Consider the following 24,876-nt stretch of genomic DNA (forward strand, 5'->3'; position numbering starts at 1 on the left):
AAAGCTTGTTGTGGCACCCTCTGCGCTTGTGAGAGATCACCTGTCAACCACATATTCTTTTGTTTTCCTTTATCTTAAAGACTTTATCTTATGTGGTTACTTTGTCTGTTTGACTCTCTGGCCAAGAGTTAAATGAGTAAGATCCATGCCACTTTCACATTGGTTCAGTTAATAATTAACTAACTAGCTGCCACCATGATAGCGATTGGTAATGAGGCTTCTGAAAAAGTAAATTAACATGATAACATGGCAAAGGTATAACCATATATCAAAGATAGGCGTAGCTTCTGTTTCTGAAAAGTGAAGCCAATCCAGAACTGCCTAAAATCTGCATTCTTTCTCATGGCCAGCAGGGGGCACCTCCTGTAGTCCCATTGTCTTGAAGTCCTTGGGAAAATTACCCTGTAGCTCACTTGATACATGACCTCAGAAACACCTTCCTAATGAGCATATGGTCTCAAACATTAGCTTTAAGTCTTAATTAATACAGCAGAATGTTCATTTGGTACACTGTGATCCCGTTAGAGTAAAATATATGCAAAATCAGGGCATTCTTTAGTGCACGGCACATCTGTTTCCAAAATACAATGATACTGAGGCATTACAGCAGGTTCAAACCAACAGGTGACATCAGGGTGGTTAGGCCGACCTTTGATATTAAGGTTTTACAGTCACCCAACGGCTAACCACATGATAACGTTAACTTTAACTCTCTGACCGGCTGGTGAGTCGTTGCTGGAGGTTGACAGCAGTTGCTGGCAGTCAGTTACTAAAGCCCCAATTACACAGGCCTAGAGACCAGTCAAGAGACCACTGGTAACCACTGATCACTAGGAAAAAATGTGCAAATGTGTTGACAACAGTGCCGAGGCACAATTTTTAATTTGAAAGTGAACATTCTCCACTTTCAGTGTCTACGTTTTCAAGTTTTACTATCACACAGCTAACGGTTTGCAAGTGTTTGCAGACAAGTCAGTGTCTTCCATGCAAACTACTTGTGACTGCTGCAATCTGCTAGCAACCAAGTCTTTGTGACCAATTTCACCAAGCGACAGCAAGCAACCTCCATCAACCACTTGGGGAGCACACATTTTTCAATCATGATCGGAGGTTGCATGTTAGCCTTCCACCAAAACCAAAGTCATCTAATGAATAGTTCTATTTAACAGAGTGTTTTAAGGATCACAGAGGTTTGTCAGTGGGAAATGAACACACATTAGATCATAAAGAAAGGAAGTTATTGTTATAATAATGAGGGTGGAATTTATCATGACGTGTGCTCCTTTCACCAATAAGAGCTAAGCTATTAAAATAATAAAAGATTAAATAAGATAAAAAAAAAACAAAGTAAGGAAGGAAGAAGCAAATAAATAAAAACATGTTCCTTACATGGTAAATGGAGGCTGGGTCTCTGGGAGGCGACTCTCTCTGATTTGTCTGAAGCACATAGTGGGAAGGACTTTGACTGTGGTGACTCCGTCTCTTGGCACGTTTGGCCGTGTCATTGGACCGTTTGCCCGGACGAGCTGTGTGGGAGGAGTAGTCTTCACTGCAGGCCCGCTCATCCCCGCCAGACAGTCCCACGTAACGCATCAGCGAGGCTTCTGTGAAACAGTCACATCAGCCAATCAAAGCTCCACCCGTAGCTGCACCGCCCACAGCCTCGACTTTAATGCATCTTTCTGTGGTTTTGATCTTCTGTTTGTACTTTCTCTAGTCTGTCTTCATCAGTGCTGCCTATGATGTTATGAGGGTTTCTGGGTTAATTAGAGACTAAATTTAAAAATATATAAATAAAAGCCTGCAGCAAAAAAATGTCCCATCATTCAAATTCATCAAAATTAGGGCAGCAGAGATTGAAAGAGAGAAAAAAACCTTTTGAAAGATTTTGACCTTTAATTAAAGAATCATTACTGCCTTAATCAGCTATTTTGGAACTATCTAAGCAGTGCAAAACTTCCAGATGTGTTTTTGGTTTTTGGGGGGGTTTTTTGCCTTGTAGTTTGGCATCCCACAAGGTTAATTAGTGTTGTTTAACCTAGACTGGAGTGGAGAATTCTGCATTGTGTTTGATCATCTGCATAACAAAATAGGTAATTTGGGAAATAAAGCAAACCATGCAACAAATAGGGTCTGGTGATTTGGTTAATTTTAACTAAAACTAACAGATTAAGGTCAAGAAAAGATCACGGTCACTGCTGAATAAAAACATCCTATTAGCTGCAATGCAGTTATATAAAAAGTGAACAAGAAGACCAAAGTCAGCACATACAGACATAAAATCCCTTCAGGTACCTTCAGTTGATTCAGACATTTCTTACAAATTCATTTTACTGAAGGTATGATGTGGAGCTTTTTGTGTTTTCATGTGAGGATGCAGAGACACACATCCTGCAGCCATTTTCACACTTTGCCACTAAGAAATGTGCCCGCAAAGGAAGTGAAGAAGAAAAGTGTTAGCCAGCATTGAAAGAGGCAAACCAATTAACTGCACAGAGACTCCGCAGTTGTTACATTTCAAGGGAAATGATCATACATTCAAAAATCTGCACAAATAATACAGAGTTAACTTATATTTGTGCCATTCTTCACAGCGCATTGCAGATTTTGATTGCATCTTAAAGCAAGAGTGATCCTTCAGTTTGGGAGCATCATTTCTTATTTCCTTTATCAAATATTGCATTGCTCTCCCATATAATTTACACGGTCTGTGCATGCATGCAGATTTCCTCTGTTCTTGTTCCGAACTTCAAATATGCACTCAGATGTGCTGCTGCTCACACTGAGTTCCTGTGCGATATCCATCCTCCCTGCACTCCGGGTGCTTTTTCAGTTTGCTTGTGAAACTCAGGCTTTCTGATATTTGTGCAACAGGTGATGACTTGATAGCCAAATGGGTAGGATGCATACCAAGTGGGTGCAAGTGGACTGCACATCACTCATGTAGCGTAGGAACACTGATAAGCAGGAGTGGGTAAACTGGGTTAAAGGGAAAGTACCTGCCCATGAGTGATGCTCTAAACACAGGGAAATTACTCACTTGATGACTGTGCTCACCTCACATTAAAAAACAAAACAAATTGAAGGCTAATACATTTTTAAGTATGCATAGCTGATCTCTTTTCTACATACACACCATTTAAGCTCTGCTCTCAAGCAAGGTGTAGTCACTGGTTATTATTATTATGTGTTCAGTGTAGCCACAGGGTAAGGGGATTTCTTTTTAGAATTATCAATTATAAAAATCCCTAACTGTAAAATACAATAATTACTGTAAACCTGGTAACACTGTTGCTAGGAAGTGAACATGACTGGTCTAAACAATTCATTTATTAATATATTTTCAGATTTGGAGGATTTGCTATGGAGACATGGCACTCAAAGAATCCTGAATAGAAGTATATTGGAAAAAATAGAGTCCTGCCCCTGCTCCCAAAGAACCAATCAAACTGCCAGTCAGTAAATATATAAGCCAATCATCTTGTTGCACTGGCACACAAGCACATTTACATTTCATGACATCAGCTACATGGTGGTGGGCATATTTGCTTATTAAAGCAACTTATTTATGGTCCTCTGTCACACACATCAAGACACTGAAGAAACAGTCCAAAAAAAAAAAAAATCAGAGTCCGGACGAACTATGAGTCAAGGAAACCACGCACAAAACTAAGAAACATCACAGGGAGGGATAACAAATGCCCTGGCAAAGTATAAAAGAAAACTGGAGCTACTTATACACAAAGGACGTGACAACAGCTTGGGAAACAACACAGGTGGAAACAATCAGGGAAACAAGACACAAGGAACAAGTAACTATCAAAATAAAGCAGGAAGTGAAACATGAAACAGGGAAACAGACTGACACGGCTGGGACTAAACTCCAAAACAAGCATATGCATGCATATATATATATATATATATATATATATATATATATATATATATATATATATATATATATATATATATATATATATATATATATATATATATATAAAACATGAAGCAACATAAAACAAAACTAGAAAGTCCATGACTCAAACCCAGGACCATGACAAGCAAAGTCAGCAAAAGTTTTAAATCTGATTCTTTTTCTTTTCTTTTTTCTTTTTTATTCACAGTAAGGAAGTTGTTGAATTGATTTGATCATTTTAAATTAACTGCTAGTTTGCATGTTTGCTCCAAAAATTATGGACTGATTTGCAAGAAAAGTGAAAAAGAAAAAAAAAAATCAGAGAATTGTGGAGTCAATCCAGATCTGGATCAAACTAATCTTTTTGAAGGATTTTTACGATTACAACAATTTGCATCAAATCTTCACAAATACATTTCTAAATGAAATAATAAAAAAATGGTATGCATTGTGAAGTTCTCAAGAAAATATCACAAATGAATACAGATCCAGGGACTCAATTCATGCATGGCGAGGAGTTGATTTTCAGTCTTGGCAACATTTTGTTGTCTCAGATTGCTTTTGTTGCTTTTGCCTCTTAGAGAGCGATTGTTAATGAATCATGGCCCTGCATTAGTGTCCAGTTTCATAGCTCTAAAAAGTATGGGAATTCAGCCAACAGGGCTGTCCCGTAACATACCCTCCACAATAATACCAGTATAATAGTTTACATATTTCTGACACAGCCCACTGATGAGAGCACAGTTGCACCATGGGCAATGGGAAATGGGTAGCACATACAGTACAATGAAGCTGTTTGTCTGAGGTGTTTGAATAACCAGCACAACCTGTAAGTTTAGCACTGTAAAGTTTGTTTGTGGACTGATGATGTAAAATTATTTGACACCATATTGCTGTTTCTTATTAATTCATCTGTAAGACTGTTGAATTTATTCCTGCCACACTCTGAGAATCTTTTCCATCCTTTTTTTTTTTTGGTAACTTCTCTTCGCTTCTCCACCTGAACTCAGGAACAAACTCAGGTTTCCTCCACCTCTCTCTTCCCTTTTCTGTGGTTCCCACCCTCCTGTCCTCCCTTGGTTGCTAGGCAGCGGCCAGAGGAAAGTGAGACACCGAGAAGAGCTGCTGTCAGCGTCACCATGGCAACTGTGTGAGTGATTCAGGTGGAGGTCAGGGAGAAAAGGCTTTTTTTTGGTTTCTACCTCCTCCCCTCAGTTCCTCTTTTCCTCTCTTTCTATCCTTCCTCCTTTCACGGCTGCCTTTCATTTTTCTCTCCTTTTGTGCAAACTGCCCCCCCCCCCTTCTTATTCCTCATCATCCCCCCTTATTCCTCTGTGATGCTAATCACAGGGAGAATTAGAAAAAAGGCGCATTGATCTGCACACACACACGTTGATCTCTTTATAATTCATAGAGACAGGAACACTTAACAAATATCTAACAAGCTCTTCAGGAAGCACATATGCACTCCACACGCCGGCACTCACCTCTGCGGCTTTCTCTGTTAAGCTTGGCTGGGTCTTCATAATCACCCACCCAGTTGCACTCCACAGGCATGGAGATGGGCCTCAGCCTGCCTACAAGTGTGCGCACACACACACACACACACACACACACACACACACACAATCGCAAGCTTAAAATTAGCAAAGCAGATGGGTCGATCAATAAAAACTTATGGTCCTCAACCAGAAATTTGAAATTTTCACACTTCCCAAGAAGCATTCGGTTGAATGTTGGTACACTTTGCAAAGAAATAAAAAATAAATAAAAGATGAAGAGTTGTACTGAGCTGATATTCTCAGAGAATGAAGAATAACAAGCTTGAAGCTGACTGACGAACTGCAGGATTCTTGCATTTCACCTGCTTTGTAACAAGCTCCATCACTCTCTGCTGGCCCTGCAGGTGGATTCATACTCACAAAATGATTTTATTTTTTTATAAGTGGCTCAATTCAGCGGTATGAGATTGAACTCGGTTACCTCTCTCTTTGTTTCTCACTCTCACACAAACACTCAATCATAATAAGAACGAACCGTATGTGGGCGTGGTGCAGTACACGGGCTCCTCCTCTTCTCGCCGGCGAGACTCTTGATCCAGGAAGGAGTTCGGTGACTCAGAGCGCTTAGCAGCACTGACGCCACCATGGTTACGAGATGCCTCATCACCAGACAAGGCTCCTGTCTCATCTCTATAGCAACAGCAGAGGCAGATTTATAACAAATATACGTCAGCGTCAGAGCGTATCTTTGTTGTGACCTGTTCCGCTTTCTTCCTCTCTTATTTTAAGCAGTTTATAACACACAGGTAAACTACCTGGGTGTGTACGGCTCAGAGGGCGGAGGGGGAATGTAAAGGTCCTGGAGGGCGGAGTTCTTGGTGGGTGTGCCTGAAGGCGTGGCCGAACTGCTGCCTGGGCTTCTGGTTGGCTGCAGAAAGTGGAAGTAATTTATTGATTTTTTTTTTTTTTTTTTTTTTCTGGTATCTTAAATGTTTCACATTCAAATTCTGAACAATAACCATTAACCACAAGAAACACAACACACCCATGACATAATAATAAAGCCATTTTAATTAAATAAAATTTGGACTCAACTTTTATGCTCCAGTTAGAATGAAATCTAATACCAATTTAAAGATTCAGAAATCTGGAGACATCTCAACATGCATGAGACAAGGCTGTAAGCCCGGATTGAGTGGCCGTGATCTTCGGGCCCTCAGGAGGAACTGGATTACAAACAGATGCAAACAGAACTGTGTAGTGAAAATCACTGCGTTAATTAAACCACAGTGTGTTGGGCTTTAGGTTTTGTGTATGTGTAGTATGTGAAATTTTGATTGTTATATTTGGTAGGTTGAGTTTATGATTCCAGCCTCTCCATTGTTCCTTTGTATCATGTTCAGTCTGAGTTGTCTTGTCTCTGCATTCCTTTGGGTTCTTTGTTATTTTTCTGCTTTATTTGGATAGTTAGCTGCCTCGTGTCTTGCTTTGACTTTTGTTTTCTCCCCCGTGTGACTGTCTTGATTGTCTGCACCTGTGTCTCCTTCCCCCAGCTCTATCCACTAATTAGCCCTCTCTGTATAAATAGTCCTGTCTTCCCTTTGTCCTTTTGCCGTAGTATCTGTGTACATCCCTTAGTGTGCTCTTTGTTTTGCTGGGCTTTCTCTAAAGTTTTCCGAATGCCTGCTTACTTTCTAAACTTTTTTTTGTCTGTCTTGAAGCTTCCAATTTACTCCAACTCATCACAAATTTTAACATATTGACTGCAAACAGTGTAGCAACTGTGATGCCACCCATTGGCTGGGGATAGAAGTGAAAAACTGACTTCAGCTAGTCTTCTTCTGGCAATAAGTGGAGTCACCCCCTGGTGGCCATTAGAAACAATGCAGGTTTAACACATCAGGTTTCAGTCTGAAAAAGACATCCATCTTTCCTATAGTCTATGCATGAAACACATACTTGAACTGTTGGTCTTTGTGTTTATAAGTAAATTGCCTGTGATTCTTTGGTAGGATATAGTGATTGGTTAGGGAAGAGGCAGCCATTGGAGGCTGCATGGATGAGCAGGAGCCACATTTACTGAATAAAAGCAGCTCCGGTTCGTCTTTGGGAATATGAGCTTACTGATAATTGTGAACTATGAGCTACTATATTTTAATATGTGCAAACCAAACTTGTGTGAACTTGCACATCACTGACTTCCATATATTGGATTTGGTCAGGTACTTGAACCAGCCTGATGCAGTATTCACTGTTAGGTGTGTGGAGCAAACAGAGCTTCACTGGTGGAATCAAACTGCATATTTATTCAACTGTTGTGAAACTCCATAAGCTTCCATTAGGACTGAAAGAGATATTGGAAGGAGGGACTACTTACCATTTAGGATAAAATAAAACAAAATCAATATCCCTTCCCATAAGTGCCAGGTGAGCCCAATGGCAGCTCAGTGTAGTTATCTCCTTTTTTTTTACCTCCATCTAAAGTGATCAATGTGTCCCCAGGGCTCAGTGCATGCAGTGTTATAATATCCAGTTGCAACTATAGCCAAAACTACAAAAATAAGAACAAAGTTGTTGATTCTTCTCCTTTGTGTTTTTTCCTCTTTGTCTAGTTAATGAGTGATAATTATAGAGATACACTTTAAAATCATGGGTGCTCTGGGAATGTGGCCTAAGGGCACCATTAGTTTTCCTTTCGCAGTCCAGTGTATTTCAGCTGGCAAACAAAACCATGCTGAGCCACTGCTCCCTGACCTAATTACACGCTTTAGCTTCAGTCGTTCGGGAAAGGGAATGCTGTGGGGAATTATGTGGGCCAGTGCAGTGTTTTAATAAAGTCTATAAAAGGTAGAGCTGGTCCCACCTGCAAAGCCAGGGGTTTCCAGCGCATGTTCTTCAGCAGCGCAGGGGCAGAACTGAGCGTGCTCTGTGGACGCTTCTTCAGGGTCAGGGACACGACGCCTTTATCGGCCCGCAGCGAGCCAACCAGGTTACGTAACTGCCAGCCCACCTGTGAATGAGAGAGGACGGAGAATTTGAGAGTAAAGCAATCTGCAGAAAAACTGAAATCCTCTGTATACAGAACAAAACAATCACACCCTGATTTATACTGTAAGTAGCATTTATATGCAGCCTGAAGTTTGAATTCTGTCCACGTCGTGATTGGATCTCTCTTGTTGAGCCTTCTGTGCAAGGCAAGTGGGTGTGGAGGTGGTAAGTCTATCTATAGAGCTTTCATGTGATGTAACCTGCCCTCAATTTGAAAACAAATGCATGTTATCACAAATCTTTTTTCTTTTTTTTAAAAACGTATTTACCCACCATATTCACAAACCCACACAGCGCTCCTTTCTGAGCAGAAACACATAAAGGTAAACAAAAGTAGAAATCCTAACAGGGACGTGGGATAGCTTCCATTCGCTACAGCTATTGAACCAACCTGAGACCTGATCACAATGCAGGAGGAGTTGTAAAGGTCAGAGGATCTGATTACACTGACTGCAATGCATGCTTGCATTTGCACCTTGTACGCAAAGGACATGGTCCACAATACAGATGTAAGCAGCGCCACAAAAACACAAAGCAGGAACTTGTTTTAAGCTGCTAATAAAATCAAGTGCTGCCAATACTGGTGATGTTAACACCACTATATAGAAACTTAATCCTCATGTGACTCTCTTCTGATGACACTGAAGACATGGGCAGGGGAGACCTGTCATGCCAATAACTTTTCTCTTTCTAAACAAAATTAAAGCTTACTTGCTTTTCTGGAGCCCCTGTTTTAGCTCTGTTTTTGGTCTCTCTCAACTTCTGAGATGCCAAATCTTCCACAACGTTCAGCAGCTGGCAGGTAACTGAATCTGTCTGCTGTTTGGTGCCAAGCAAGTAGGGTTGATTCCCATTACAGATAACCATGATATTACCCCCTAAATACAAGAGAAGCATGGGTGCAAAACAGAAAGCACAACCAGGAGTTAGACAGATGTGCCAATTAAGATTGGGGTGGAGTGGGTTCATTTGGGATGAAAAGCCAGTTAGGTAACGCTTTCTTTTAAGGCCCGCCCTTAGGCCATAACTATCCTGTAAGTAAATTTTAGTTATGTGGAAATACACCGTAATTATTTTTAATTCCGCCGTAATTATTTTTACTAAGGCTGAATTATTTTTAATTCCGCTGTAATTACTTTTAATTCCGCCGTAGTAAAAATAATTACGGTGGAATTAAAAATAATTACGGCATAATTCCACATAACTAAAATTTACTTACAGGATAGTTATGGCCTAAGGGCAGGCATTAAAAGAAAGCGTTACCTTGCCCCTCAGGGATAATAAAGTATCTATCTATCTATCTATCTATCTATCTATCTATCTATCTATCTATCTATCTATCTATCTATCTATCTATCTATCTATCTAAAATATTTAGAGACCTGTAAAAACTACAGTTTTGCAGGTTGGGGCGATATTTTTATTTATAGCTTCTCATATACAAAGTTATGACATATACAGGTCATCTGTGTGGCTTCACAGATGTTAAAGCTTGAATATTGAAAAAAGGTTCAGTATGATATTGCCCAGGTGTGAAACTATGTAGCAAATCCAAATAATTTTATTTTGAAAGAGTAAGTTTCTGTTCATAAAACTGAGCATCTTCTCTCTCATTTGCCTAATTTGAACTTTTGAAACAGTCATATATGTAGTTTTTGACAAAACTAATGCCAGTAGGGAGTTGGGATTAAGAAGTATGTCTTTTCCCAGGCAAATCTGAGATGGTCAGGTGAAACTGACATGATTACTGACTAATTAACTGAATAATTAACACCACAGCAGAAAGACTAACACTAAACATGATAACAGAGACTGGGGAACATAAAAACAACTATGGCCCACTTATGCTCCACACATTGGTCGTTTTGTGACGTCGGCAATGGGTCTGTACCATTCATACCAGTGCTGATGGCACAAATACTCTCTGCAGTATTCTCCTGAATGATACGTGTCACCACTCTGGCAAAACCTTCAACCTGATTGTGGCAGCAGCGGCACCCGTACAGGGTCACAAAAGTTGAGGGGTGCACAACTGGACAACACTACATCAAAGTAGGGCTTGTGGAAGCAGGTATGACATCACTTTTGTCACGCGTCGGCATTTGTGAGGGGAAGAACAGCGAGCATAAATCGCCCGTTACACACAGACGAGACAGAGGAAGAGGAAAACGGAGACACTGGCAAGGCTAGAATATCAAAACAAATCAAAACAGCAACCAAAGCTCAAAAGCATTTCACTGCTAGTCGTACCTTGTATGACCATGTATGTATGTGGAAAATAAACTTTGATTTATTAATATCACAAAAACCAAAAATCCAGATTACATTGCAAAAAAAACCCCCCCAAAAAAAACAAATACTATGATAGTTTACATTTCCAAATCAGTGGATGGAACAGATGGATTGGTTTTCCTGAATAAACACAAAAGTAACTAAGTATCCCATAAGCATACACACACACACACACACACACACACACACACACACACACACACACACACACACACACACACACACACACACACACACACACACACACACACACCAAAAAAACCCACCACAGTCTGATGATTGACTTGAATGACTTCATCTCCTGCATGGATCTTCTTACAGCGATCAGCTGGAGACTACAGAGGCACAGGAGAGGGAGAGAATGAAGGCAAACAGCCGACTATGAATTGATCTATTGATCCCTGGGCACTGCTGAGGGGAAGTTTCTCAACAAACCGTACTTTAATATGTCGCAATAAAGCAATAAGGGAAAGCACTGCAAAGTCATCGATATGGAATCAGTTATGTTGGTCTAAATACAAAATGTCAGATTTGTAGGTATTCTGACCAATAATAGGTCTTTTACACCCCAGGGTATGATGAGAAATCTGCAGCAGACCATGTCAATTTGTGAAAAATGGGATATTAATAAACCTCTCACCCCTTCTGTAGTTCCTGTGATGACATGGAGTCCATCGTAGGTTGACTTTATGTACATTCCCTGATTGACAGATGAACGGAGAAAAAAGTAAGTGAATGAAGCACTGTATAACACTAATAAATGTTTGGACTTATATAGAGAGAGAGATTTAAGAGTTTTTCTTTATTTATAAAATAGAAAGCAGCTCTCACATAAGCAGAAAGTTTGTCTGAGGTATCTGTTCTGCTAAAATAATAATAATAAAAAAAAATCATGCATCTGAGCTCAAGCCAGATGGGAAGGTGTGTCGCAGCAGGATGCCGTGGTAGTCATGGCGGATAAGAGTGTGTCCTTGAATTCTGAATTACTATCCAACAGCGTTGCCGGCAAAGCTCCCTACACACCATCACTGCTAATCCTCCATACGTCACACTGCAAAACCGTATGCTAATATCATCCATTCTCCCTTCACCTGTCTCAAAAACATGAGACTATACTCCAGATTTCCACTGATATTTATGTCCAGCCTTTGTGTTTCCAGACCCAAGCAGAAACACATAATGCACACCTATGGTATGTGTCTCTGCTCTCTTGCTGGGAATAGGATGCAAAGATCTATACCAGAAATAATACATGCGGTTTCCCTCTGCTATGGATTCTTTGCAGGAGTTCATAGTCTCCTCCCAACAGCTGGTGCTGAGATGTGGTGAGAAGCTTGAACTGTGGGAGGTATCGATGTGGGCTCTAATCTAAGGTGCCATTAACTAGTGATTTCTGAGGTTGGTAACTCTGAAGAATTTCCCCCTCTGGGTCTTTCTTTCCTGGAGTGGTGCCAGTTCCATCACATTGTTTGATGGTTTTTGTGACTGCACTTGAAACTTCAAAACTTCCTGGATTGACTGACCTTTATCCCTTAAAGCAAAGATAGCCTCTTTACTCAACTGAGCAGTTTATGCCACAATATGAATTAATACTGTACTGTTTATTGTACACTAGCAGTACGCCTTCAAACAGTAACTGATGATCTTAATAAGAAGCAAGAAATTCCAAAAGTTAACTTCTGATGATGCCTACTTGTGAAGTGAAAACCATTCCAGGTCATGAACTCATTAAGTTGGTGAAGATATTGTTAATAATCTAAATTAAATCTGTTTCACAGTTTGGTGCCTTCTCTTGTGTTCTGCGGTGTAGAAAATGGTGAAATAAATAAATACATTAAATAAAAATATTAAAAAACAGCCACTAAATGAGTACCGTAGGGCTAAATGTTCCTCCTTTGCTAGGCTACACTCCACCGATTAGCCAACACACTGTGACCACTCTCAGCTGAAGCAAGTTATTTTCTCCTGACAACAGCACATATCAAAGTGTGGGGAAACGTTAGCAGGTAAGTGGACAGTCAAATAGTCGGACCTGAGATTAACAGAAAGGTGGAAAGGCTCTTTGACCGATCGACCATTAGCACTTAGCCCCACTGATATGACTAGTGAATGCAGTAACATGGAGACCTGGCACTGTATGCTTGATGTAAAGCACCAGTGTTGCGGTCTTCACATCTTCCACAGCTTAAACTCGCAAGCTATCGCATGCCAGGTAAGCTAACTGTGGGTTGCTAGTTTTTGACTGACATCATTACAGATTTTTTTTTTTCTTGCTTATTTCTAGGATGTAGCACAGAACAATCATAATCTTTCAATTCAAAATTTATACCTTAAAAGACTTTTATTTGCAAATAAATCAAATGTATGCTGCCAAATCTGTGTGCACACCTTAGTGGACACATCAGCACTTGCTGATTATTAGATTCAATCTGTCTAGTTGGTAAATTTTATCACATTGCCCAACCCTAAGAGACTCCATACATTTTGCAAAGTTCATGTCTCATTGGGCTTTTAGTAGCACAAAAACACCCAACAGCAAAGTAAATAAAATGAAATTCTTAATGTAGAAAATAAGCCCAGCACAACATCATCTTTTACAGTGTGTTATTTCTAGAAAACAATTGCATGACTGTTTAAAATTGCACATTTAAAAAACTCTTTTGGTGTTTCTTCTTTATCTGAGCCTAGAAAGGCCGCACACAGTATGACTTCACACAAGATTCACACATTAAATAAATAAACAGAAGGGAGGATCTCGGCCTGTGTTAAACCCAGCCAGACAAACAGAGTGATTACCAGGCCTTCAGAGGGTTTGATGTTGGTGAGGTGAACCAGCTCGAGGTGGGCCGACTGAGAAACCAGCGGGTCCGATGACACACAGACGATGTGCTCGCACACCTCCGACAGAGTCTTACACTACAGAGAAGGAGGATAAAAAGGGGACAAACAGGGCCTTTATTTAGACAACAAAGAACAAGCCACGTCTTGTAGCTGTCAAAATTAGACTGTATTTCTAAGAAACCTCTTAGCCTCATGCCTCAGAGCTCCTGCTGCTTTTTCTCTTTCAACTTTACTCAGGAAAAGAAACAGGTGAACTTCTCTGCAGAGCTACTGCACATCTAAATCAAGGGGAAATGAAGCTGCCAACAGAAATACGGTTTATCGCTGAAGCATTTTAAATGGTGTTTCATTTCATTTCATAAGTATTTTCTTTTGTTGTTCACTTACTTCCCATTTTTATCTTATTTTGTGAATACTGGCCAAAACTTTGTGTGAGGCAGGCACAAAAAGCCCAGGAGTTATGTTCTCTTTGTTCATTTGTTCGCCTGCTTGCAGCAGATAAACAAACTTAAAAAAAAAAGACTAATTTTTGCCCGTGTGCAATATACCCCCACAGTGACATTTGGTTTTGATTTTGGGCAAAGAGCCACTACAGGTTTTGCTCACATTAATCACAAAGATAGCTTTGGCTTTACTTTCCAGATATCTGTGAAATAATTGTTTCAGACTGAATATAATGGGCATTATTTTGCAGTCCACGACGCTGAAAAATTGCCTCTTAAACTTTAAGAGCAACATTTTTTTTCACACACAATGAAACTCCATTCAAAATGTTGTCAATACTTTCAGGGATGATTTCCCTAAAAAGAACGTAGTTTGAATAAAAAGTGCAGAGTGTATGTTTTGGACAATATCTTGCAGACATTTTGACAAACATCTATAAAAGACACATAGACAGTGAACTCTCGGTCGGCATCATATTATGGATTTTCACTTCGAATCGGCCCTGAGAAAAGACTGTCCATCTTGTACTTTGTGTGTCATTTCACTGAATTAATCTCACCGAAGGCAGCCATGCTGGCAGCAGACTACTCTTGATTATGTCCAGATGAATCAGACTCATCGGTCTTCCTCACAGCAGACATGTTGATTTGTCAGAACAGGGAAAGCCTGGGTGAAACTAATGGCATTAACAATGGCTCCGTTCCAGCAATTAGCGATGCTGAGCTTGACAAATCAAAACGTGTGCTGTGAAAAGGGCCAATTAAACTTTAGCTGCCATCCAATTTTGGGACATGCTGATCTACAGTAATTGGGCTGTTTTTCAGAGAGTAGATGCTGCTGACGTTTTCAAATGTAATTTTTAACACTGCGAGCACTGCAAACACAATTTCATGAACATCACTTGGACATGGATGAAGGAAGAGACCTTATGTTTCAAAGTGTGGACAAACATAACCAAGAGCAGCTGCACAGAAAGATACAAGAAAGACTCTTAAGTAATAAAAAAACAGTTGCAGGAGATTAGTCAACTGCACATCCAGGATGTGAATCTCCCATTCCATCACACCCTAAAGGTTTATGTTCAGTTAGTACTAAGGGGCTCAAAGTGTGGCGAGAAAATACCCCCCCAATGCTTTCACATTGTTTAGTTCAAATTCTGACCCTACCATCTTAATGCTGCAGCACAAATCGAGACTGATCAGATGGTTTTTTCCAATCTTCTGTTGTCTAATTCTGGTGATCCTGTGCTCTTAGTTGTACTCTCAGTGTCCGGTTCTTAGCTGACAGGAGTAGCACCCGGTGTAGCCCGTGTGCTTCAAGGTTTGATGTGTTTTACCTTCAGAGATGTTCTACTGCATACCTTGGTTGTAAAAAGTGGTTGTTTGAGTTACCGTTACCTTCCTTCTGAGATCAAGAAGGCATTTTCACCCAGAGAACTGCTCCTCACAGGACAATTTCTCTTTTTCAGACCATTCTCTGTTAACTCTAGAGATAGTCCCAGTAAATGATCAGCTTCTGAAACAGCCCATCTGGCACCAACAACCATGCCACATTCAAAATCACTTAAATTACCTTTTTTCCCCATTTTGATGCTCAGTTTGAACATCAACAGGAGATCTTGACCTTGTCTACATGCCTAAAAACTTTGAGTTGCTACCATGTATGGCCAATTAGATATTTGCAATAACAGGCAGCCGAACAGCTGAACCCAATAAAGTGGCCAGTGACTGAATGTGTATTCCCTGTCGGATGAGAAGACTGTGAACATCTAAATTTGAGATATGAGGAAATTCTTCCATCTCAGGATGAGAGCTAACAAACTGTGGGGAAAAATTCCTGCAAATCTCTGCTGCTGCAGCTAAATTCAGCATCAGCATCAATGCAGTCAACTGATCTAAGTCAAAGTGTTAAATTAAGGATGGATTTCACCCATTAACAAGAGTAGATCATTTCAATTTTTCTAATTATGTGACTCCAAGGCTCGCAGTATATTTACAGTTGGACCGGAGTCAGAATTACAGCGTTATTTTCATTCTGCCAGTGCTGTGCAAATGCAGCATTCAGGATGAAGCTGGAGCCAGGAGGCAGCTGGCAGCTAGACTCAACTAAGGCTCAACTAAGCCTTGTTCTTTCCGTTAAAAATCCAACAAGCAGTACTTCTGAAACATAAGAATCAACATTAAAAAAAAAAAAAACATCCCATTTCTTTTAATTGCACATAAACAGGGGGTTGTCTTGAGATCCTTGTAATACTATTAGTTCAAATTATTTGTTTCGGGCTCCAAATTTGGTTTTAGTGTCCAAGTTAAATGCAGAGGTTTAGCACTTAGCTGTGATGGTTAAACTGGGTGTAAGAGGACTGAGTATCCATTAATGTCAATAAATGTCCTCATAAAACTGTTTATATGTGTGCTTCTCCCTCTACACACAGAGTGGAGCAGGCTGCAGCCACTGCAGAAGAAATAGTGGTAAAATAGTTATCTCAGGTTTTGAGATATGTGAACAGACAGACCAACATATAAAGATTATAAGATGTTTTCTGCCTGGATTAGCTCACAAGTTATGCTTCATTAAATAAAATGAATGATATTCATTTGATATATGATATCCATATAGAGCTAGGCTAGCAGTTTCCTGCTGTTTCCAGTCTTTATAGGCTAAGCTAAGTGTCCAGGCTATAGGTCCGTAAAAGGAAAGAAAAAAGTGTGATGTTGTTGATTGTTGTTGGCAGGGAGTTTAAGCTTCTATGTGTGCGGAGTGTTTTATCAGCAGGTATGATGGGATGTGGAAAAAAAAAAAAAAAACAGGATGCTGCCCATCAGCACAAAGCAAATAAGCGACAGCTGGCTGAGGATGCAGGACTCACCACATGAAGGATTTTGTTCTCCGTCTCAAACACCGTACAGTCCTGCGGGACGAGAGAAATTTAATGTAGCGCAAGCAGAACATCCTGTCTTGCAAACACTCACCATCTCACGCTGCACACGCTGCTACACCACCTCCGTACACTGTCTAGGCCTCACATTACTGTACCCCTACCCTTTGACAGATAAAAACACGCCCACACAAACCGACACGTTTATCTCTTATTTATACACACACCAGTCATACATAAGACTGACTGTAAAGGACATAAATAGCAAAGAATTGAGTCTCGCTCAAGGATGCAGAAGCTGAGGCTGCTACATCACACCCACACACACACACACACAAACACACACACACACACACACACACCGCTCTTTGGGGATATGGCACGGCAGCTACCCTCTGCCGCACACTTCAAGTGGAGGAGAATAAGAGCTATAAGCCTTCAAAACACACGCACACACACAAACAATTCCACACACCTGCTGTACAATGGTGGTGAGCTCCAGGCAGAGCTGAATGACATTATTTCGGGTTACTGAGTAGTCTGCCACTGCAGCAAAGGGAGACCTGGGGGGAAAAGATAACACAGCACTATGTCTTATAATGTTCCTGCAGCATTAGATGATGTGCAGAGGAGATGGACAGGAGCATTGTTACAGGGAGGGGAGGGAGACACGCCACAGACTACACTCAAACACAGACACGCATGCGAGAATCCCTTTAATTAGTGAGAGAGAAGGAGTCGCTTTAAAGCTCACTGCCAAGTGAAACGGTGCACATTAGGCGCAAATGAAGCGCGACCAAAACCTGGTAACTTTTCATTATTGATTGATCACCCAATTATTACTTTTTAATTTAAATAATAGTTGTTTGGTCTGTTAGGCATCCGTAAATAATGAAAAATGAACTTCATACTTTACAAGTTCAGCTTTTTTGTCTTCAAGTTGACTAATTAACACTTTCAAATATGAGCAGGAAGAAATATTTTAGGGTTTGGGATTTACTGTAAAGCAAAAATAATTTTGTATTTTTGAAGACTGCAACAATATTTCTTAACATGGGATTTTTTTTTTTTTCAGTCAGGTAGCACAAGATGGAAAGGCAGGGAAAAAGTTTGAATATTTGATCAGAAATAAATACAGTGTAGAAAATTGGTGTAAAAACAAAAGTGGGCACAATCTTTAGGCTCACGTGCAGCCCCGTGCTCTAATGTTTAATATTAGAAAAACTGTTTTACAAAGTGGCAAAACAACTACAGCATTAGACAGTTATTAATTCAAACAACCTTTTCGTCACACTCCTACTTAATCAATGGTAGAAAAGTTTTAGAATCAAAATATACTTAAAGTAAAAGCAATGATTATTCAAAATGGTCATTTTTAAGAATCATATTATATTATTGGATCATAATTGATTAATGTTGCTGCTGGAGATGACGTGTCATTATATATCAATAAATCTGTTTGTCAGCTAACTCCTCCTACACAATCAGGAGTTGAACAACGTAAACTGGCACACAGGTACATCTTAGTTCCCTGAGTGTTCTTATCTATATCACATACTATAATGACATAATGTTGCCAAGCAACCACCTACCAATGGGATAACATTACTGAGCTTTATTGTGATGTTGTGGCTTCTCCTTTGGTACAAGCTCACAGCTATTGATATTTCATCCCATTGATCATTCTTCACAGATGAATCGACTGTTTTGTCTGTTGAGCATCAGATATGGTAAAATATATTAACCAGATGTTGCCATCTGTCTCACAGAGGTTTTCAAACCTTAATAAGCCGATCCTTATATCCCTGAAGCGCATCTTTCAAGCCTCAGTCTGCATCTATTTGTTACTGAACGAATCAAAATCAGCACAGGTCCTTTCTTCTTGTTGGCAGCCACTGTGCTTGTATGTGTCCTGGCTTGTTAGATAGTGGTACAGCTTGAAGGCTTGCTGGTAATTAAATCCACCAGACCTCAAACCAAATCCTTTTGCCAGCACAAGCAGCAGAGAAAGTGGCAAAGTATCATATTTATGAAGCTGAAAACAGAATGTCTGGTGTTTTGGCTTGATTAACCCATTACCAATTGGAAATTACGGACTTCCTGCAGCATGAAAAACATCAACGCACCATTAATTCATAGTTTGTTTTGGGGTTTTTTTTTCACATTTTTAGTTATAAATACATCTGGCAGTATGTAATTCACTACCACTGTCAGAAGGATAGGGTAATGGACTGATAAGGTGTTATAATGGTGAGCAATACAGAGGAGGTTTGGGGGCCTAGATTTGTTGAGTTTATATTTAGAAAGATAAATTGTGGTAGTGCCTGTGAGGGAAGATGTGGTGGTTAGGAAGGGAAAGGGCTTTATAGGTACAGGGAAAAGAGACTGAAAAGAAAACTAAATCACTGTGTGGTCTTTACTTACAATATGAAGCGCCTTGAGGCGACTGCTTGCTGGGATTTGGTGCTATATAAATAAAATTGAATTGAATTGAAATCTGTAGATGACTTCATGAAAACAAGCATTCATTAATTGTTTTTGCTAGTAAGAACATGGCAAGAAGAGCGCCATTGCAAAGTTAGCTCTACACTGGACACTGGAGAGGAGACATGCAAGAACACATGGTGGTGAATCATGAATCAAGGAACTGACCTGTAGATGCACCCATAGGCTTATTAGATGGCTATAACCACCATCCTTCAGTTAGTAAAATCCTGCTTTCAGCTTCAGTGTCAGCATTTTGTTGGTGTTTGAAACCAGACATGACAATCACAAGGTGGATCTGACCAAAACTGAGGGATGCTGCTAGGATGAAGCTAGCTCTGTCCTAAAACACATCCTTTTTTTTAAAATCATATACTTTACTCTAAAATGGGACCATAATTTATTAAAAAAACATAAATCATCAAGACTTGAAACTAGTGATAGAAAACTCATCTGGCAATTATTACTGAGGTCATTAACATGAAGTACAGTTGTTTTTCCTATAGATTTCTACACAACTGGAGTTGTTTTTTAAACCAGAGGACTCCCCCCTGGCTGGCTTGAAATAACAGAGAATGAAGGCACTTCTGCAGTGGTTTCACTTTCCAGACCCAGAAGCTCCATCTTTTACAGGTACAAGCAGTCTACGTTCACACCTCATAATTAACTAACATCAATCAAAAATGGCCTAATAATAAAAGAAAAGTTAAAGAACAGTAAGAGTTTCTCATTTGAATATGAATATGTTTCTGCTGCCAGTATAGCAATCCAAACCCCTGCAGGTAGGTTTCAGGGGACTCAACAGTAATTCACTCCCACTAAAGAAAGAGGACACAGCTCCAGTGGACAAAAGAAGGAAAGTGCGTTAGTGAACCAGGTAAATAGGCCATCCTGTTCTGAGTGCACCAATTCACACACCTTACACTATTTCTCACTTCGATCCAGGTTTTAGAAACAAACAAACAAACAAAAATAAAAAAAAGAACACTTTAGACGTGGACGTTCTCTCTTTTTTTTAAATCTGCTTTTAGTCTGACTGAAATAAATTCTGCGAGAAGAGCTATTAGGCCACTTTGGATTCATTATGCCACTTTGCCACCGGCATTGTCAGTTCCCAATGTCTCCCACATGTCTGTACGCTCGGTCAGAGTTTCCACTAAGGTGTGCACATTCTGCTGTCAAGTTTGTTTTTATAAAAACCCATTTTTCCCGTGAGAGAGGAGCCTCTAAAGCCTTTTTTGTGCCAACACAATGTTTATAAATGAAGCCCTTGCCGTATTGAGCATAATGGACTATTCAGGTATGAATAAGGTGTTAACGATAAGGTACACGCTGCAGCTAATGGGGTGCTAATGACAGCACACACACACACACACACACACACACACACGAGGGACAAATCCAAGGTGCATGCAGTGTTATATAAGTCAGTGCACATTCATGGCACATGGGTTGCGCATACAATGTAATGAAATGAACAACAGAAAGATGCACACTTCCTTCATTGTTCTAAAGACCCAGATTAAAATCCGGCCACAGCCCCTAGTGTATGATTTATCTGTGGTGTGTGTGTGATTTGGGTCATCAGTATTGAGGCTGAGTGCTATATATACATGCAGGACCTAAGGCTATGCAGACTGTTTGCTAACCACCAGGCTCCAGCTCTCAAACAACAGTTTTTACCCTAAGTAGAGTCTATGATGATGCTACAGTGCAGGGTAACTTGAGGGTATTAAAACCCTGAAGGTCCAAAAAAGAAAAAAAAAAAAAAAAAAACATAAATCAGGCAAATCCACATGGACTTTGTGCAAACATTTTTGGATTACATCATTAAGTCCATAAATGTGTGCAGAAAGAAACTCAGTTGCCTGAGAATTCTCATGTTTTTAAGTTTTCTTTCATATTTGATATCCCAGTGATAGTTGCCTGTTTTTTATATGGCTGCACTGTAAACAGTCCCTGCTAATGGCTGCTATTTGCAGTCCACACTTCCATATGCTGTCTCAAAGTCGTAACTCATTCAAAATTCAAAAAACTTGCATGATATAAACATTTTTAAACTCAGTCTGAATGCATTTTTCTGAGGATACTGACCCCAGAGCTAGCTGCAAATAAACCTAAGTATTCAAATAACCACACTAAAAAAGGATGGTGCTTGTGACTCCAGGATGTGCTTGAGAGTCATCTGTTTTTACAGTAATCCAGTTACAGTTATCTAGATATCTTGTATTTGTTGCAAACTGGAACTGCTAGAAGCTCATTTGGTAAACTTACAAAAGTTAAATAAATGTAGGGACTAAAATGGGCATCTCTATAGCCCGTAGCTAGAAAGACTGAATCCAATATTCTTCCCATTTATATCCCCAAAGCTTTTTGTGTTCTTATCATTTATCTTTCTACAGGAGCAATTTTTTTTCGTCTACAGAGAATATGAATTTCTGATTGACTGTTTAGATTTTCCTTGTTTTCCTCTATGACTTTGAATTTGTTATTTGAACATCAGAGTTCGATTGCATGTGTTTCTACTCAAAAGAGGCTGTAATCAGTTACTATAACATAGATATAAAGTTATATAATAATAATAAATAAAAGAGTTTATCCCCGAAGAAGTCAGAGACATGTTTTGATTTGATTAAAATGAATGCCTCCAAAACTGTGATGCAGAAAAAAAAATACAATTTTTCCCAGTCCCACGGACGTTTCTGTCCTAGTTTTACTGTAGTGTGCGAATGTGTATTCCATAGGTGGTTGGTGAGTAGTTCCTGAAGGTTACTGTCTGTTGCCAGGTGAGAATGGTTGCAGAGAGACATACGAAAAACTCCCTTGTAATTGTTTTGGTTGCTAGCATATCGCTGCGCTCACCTGTAGTTTGTATGGAAAATGCCGATTTGTCTGCAAATGCTCACTGAGTGGGAGTGAAACTGAGGTGCCGTTTACACGAGACCGTTTTCATTTTGAAACGGTGTCGTTTTGATGCGTTTCGGCCTTGCGTTTACACGACAACGGTGTCGTTTTGATGCGTTTCGCCCTTCTGTTTACACGACAACAGAGTGAAAACGATGTGTTTCAGAAACGGGGTCCAGAGTGGAGCGTTTCAGAAACGCACCGGCTTGCGTTTTCGTGTAAACACTTGAAACCGGGGTGATTTGAAAACGCTCGACTCGCACATGCGCACTATGGTTGCGACAGCCAGTTTTTCGCGCACGCGCAAACTGATAAACAGTACTCGCGGATTCACGAGTGCTTCTTATGCTTTTCCTGTGTTTTTACCGTTTTGTAATTCAGCGTTGTGTGCAGCAGCGATCCAACCTCATCATCTGTCCACACAAAACCTCTCACATTGGCCGTTTTGTAAGTAATGAACAATTTGCCGCACTACCTACTGTGTCACTCCACGCATGCGCGTCTTGCGTAAACAAACTGCAAAGAGAAAACCAACGCCAACTTGTGGCCTGGCATGGGAACTACATCGTTTTCATCGTTTCACATGTCCTCGTGTAAACGCGGATCGTTTCTGAAACGCCATCGTGTAAACGAAAGGCTGAAACGCATCAAAACGACACCGTTTCCAGTGAAAACGGCTTCGTGTAAACGGCACCTGAGAAAAGATTAGATTCAACTCATTGTCATTGTGAACACAACAAAATGATCGTTCCAGATCACTCATCCAGAGACGAGCATCTGCGGTCATGCAGCCAGAGACCGGCGCTACCGTTAGGCAATGTGGTTTAAGTGTCTTGCCCAAGGACACAACACAGCGCAGGGACAGGGTTTTGGTGCAGCACTCTCATTGAGACAGATTTCACCTACAGACCACCAATTGGTTGGAGAATATATATCACCAAGGGATCACTAACCAATCGCTAAGCCTGTGTGACTGAGGCCTTAGCCTACATAATGACACGGAGTTCTTTGGGGATTATTACAAATCAGTGACTTTATTTTTTTTTAAGTTAATCACTTCTGCCCTATTTGATTAATTGATTGTAAGCCTCTAAGGTCACAGACCCCATTAGTAGCAATGAAACTCTCACAGGTGACACTACTGAACTCAAATAAAAGGCCATTTGTGGCCTTTTCACATATATAATCCATCTTAAATTATGAATTAAGCATCCCTGGCTGCCATATACTGCTACTTTTGCGTGTGACACAATGACTGTGTGCCACAGAGGTGACCACTGTGGTTTGCCTGAATGCCTCTGCTTGCAAAGAAATCACAGGGAAAAAAAACACTCAGAACTCACCTGACAATCGGTGTGATTTTAAATAATCTTCTGTATCATGATAATTCAGTGATAGTTGGACCTACATATGACCTGCATATCAATTACTTGGCATATATTTAATAACTTCCAGTCCAGGTCGCAGCAACACACCCCATAACTCTAAGTGTGCTTATTCACTACACTGGTTAAAAAAAACAAAAAAAAAAACCAGACATTTGAAACATTCATACTGATGTTATTTTTTTAAATCTATCAGCACAATATTCCACATTTAAAATGCAGTTTCCTGGGCCGTGTTATTAATTCATAGGGAGGAGCTTTCAAATGTGCATTTGAAAGAAACAGGAAGCGATCGAATCAGGTAAAAATGATGTTTGGAGGACGAAAGTAAACATATATGGAGTCATTAGGGACAGCAAAAAGATTGTGTGTGCTCTACCCACGCTGTTATTTTATACATGAAAAGGTTGCAAAATGTCTTTTTAAGTCATTTTGGGAGAAGCTGGTGCACATTTACTGGCTGAGCACTGAACTGCTTCTGCAGTTTTCCTCCGTCCCCGAGAGGTCTAATAACCAGCAATCAGAGGGAGATGAAAGTTCATTTTTAACACATTTTAAAGCAATTTGCTTCTGTTGCGCACCTTAAAAGATGAAGCCATCCTGCCGTTACAAATTCAGAGGAGCTTCTAGCCTGACATGCTCACCTTTTCCACACTGTTAGGGTACCCTAATGAATTCATACCTTTCATCAACCACACGGCTCTGATTTCAGTAACAAAATAACCTTGTTCTACTCACACATTTCTTATTCCCTGGCTGTAAAGGTCAATTTTAGAAGATGTAATTTCATCAAAATAAAAGCTCTAGTGGAATCATATTCATGTTAAAATCATTTGTGTGTCCTCACAATCCTGGAAAATGTTCTTTGCTCTTTTGTTGTATAATCTGCACGATAAAGACACTAAAAAAACAAGTTGTTGAACACTGTCTCAGAGCTGAAGAATAGAAAGCTCTGCTGAGTCTATCCCCATCTCAATGTCGCTTTGCCATTTTCAGTTGCATCACCGTGCGTGGGCGACCGCGTTTGCACTTGCATAAGTGTGTGTCAGTGCGTGCCGACGTGGGTGTGTGTCTGCGAGCGTGCGTTTCTACGAGCCTGTGGGTGTCTCTATGAGTCTGAGGCTCTATGCATTCATGTTTGTTTTTGTGGTCTAGCTGGCCCGAGGACAGGTGTGGGTGCCTGGC

The 24,876-nt window shown here is 40.1% G+C and overlaps 1 protein-coding gene across 1 annotated transcript in view; it reads right to left on the bottom strand.

Annotated features, from left to right (window-relative positions):
- cnksr2a (connector enhancer of kinase suppressor of Ras 2a) overlaps positions 1-24,876 on the bottom strand; it is a 74,030-nt gene that overhangs the window by 21,497 nt on the left and 27,657 nt on the right. The window contains exons 4-13 of the mRNA XM_030756606.1: positions 17,394-17,481; positions 16,910-16,951; positions 13,555-13,674; positions 11,399-11,458; positions 11,025-11,093; positions 8,282-8,428; positions 6,234-6,346; positions 5,954-6,108; positions 5,404-5,493; positions 1,390-1,604 (exon numbers count right to left, since the gene is read on the bottom strand). Coding sequence (XP_030612466.1) covers positions 1,390-1,604; positions 5,404-5,493; positions 5,954-6,108; positions 6,234-6,346; positions 8,282-8,428; positions 11,025-11,093; positions 11,399-11,458; positions 13,555-13,674; positions 16,910-16,951; positions 17,394-17,481 — 1,099 coding nt within the window. The remainder of the gene's footprint in view (positions 1-1,389; positions 1,605-5,403; positions 5,494-5,953; positions 6,109-6,233; positions 6,347-8,281; positions 8,429-11,024; positions 11,094-11,398; positions 11,459-13,554; positions 13,675-16,909; positions 16,952-17,393; positions 17,482-24,876) is intronic.

Source organism: Archocentrus centrarchus, chromosome 20, assembly GCF_007364275.1.
Source record: "Archocentrus centrarchus isolate MPI-CPG fArcCen1 chromosome 20, fArcCen1, whole genome shotgun sequence".
Classification (NCBI taxonomy): Eukaryota; Metazoa; Chordata; class Actinopteri; order Cichliformes; family Cichlidae; genus Archocentrus; species Archocentrus centrarchus.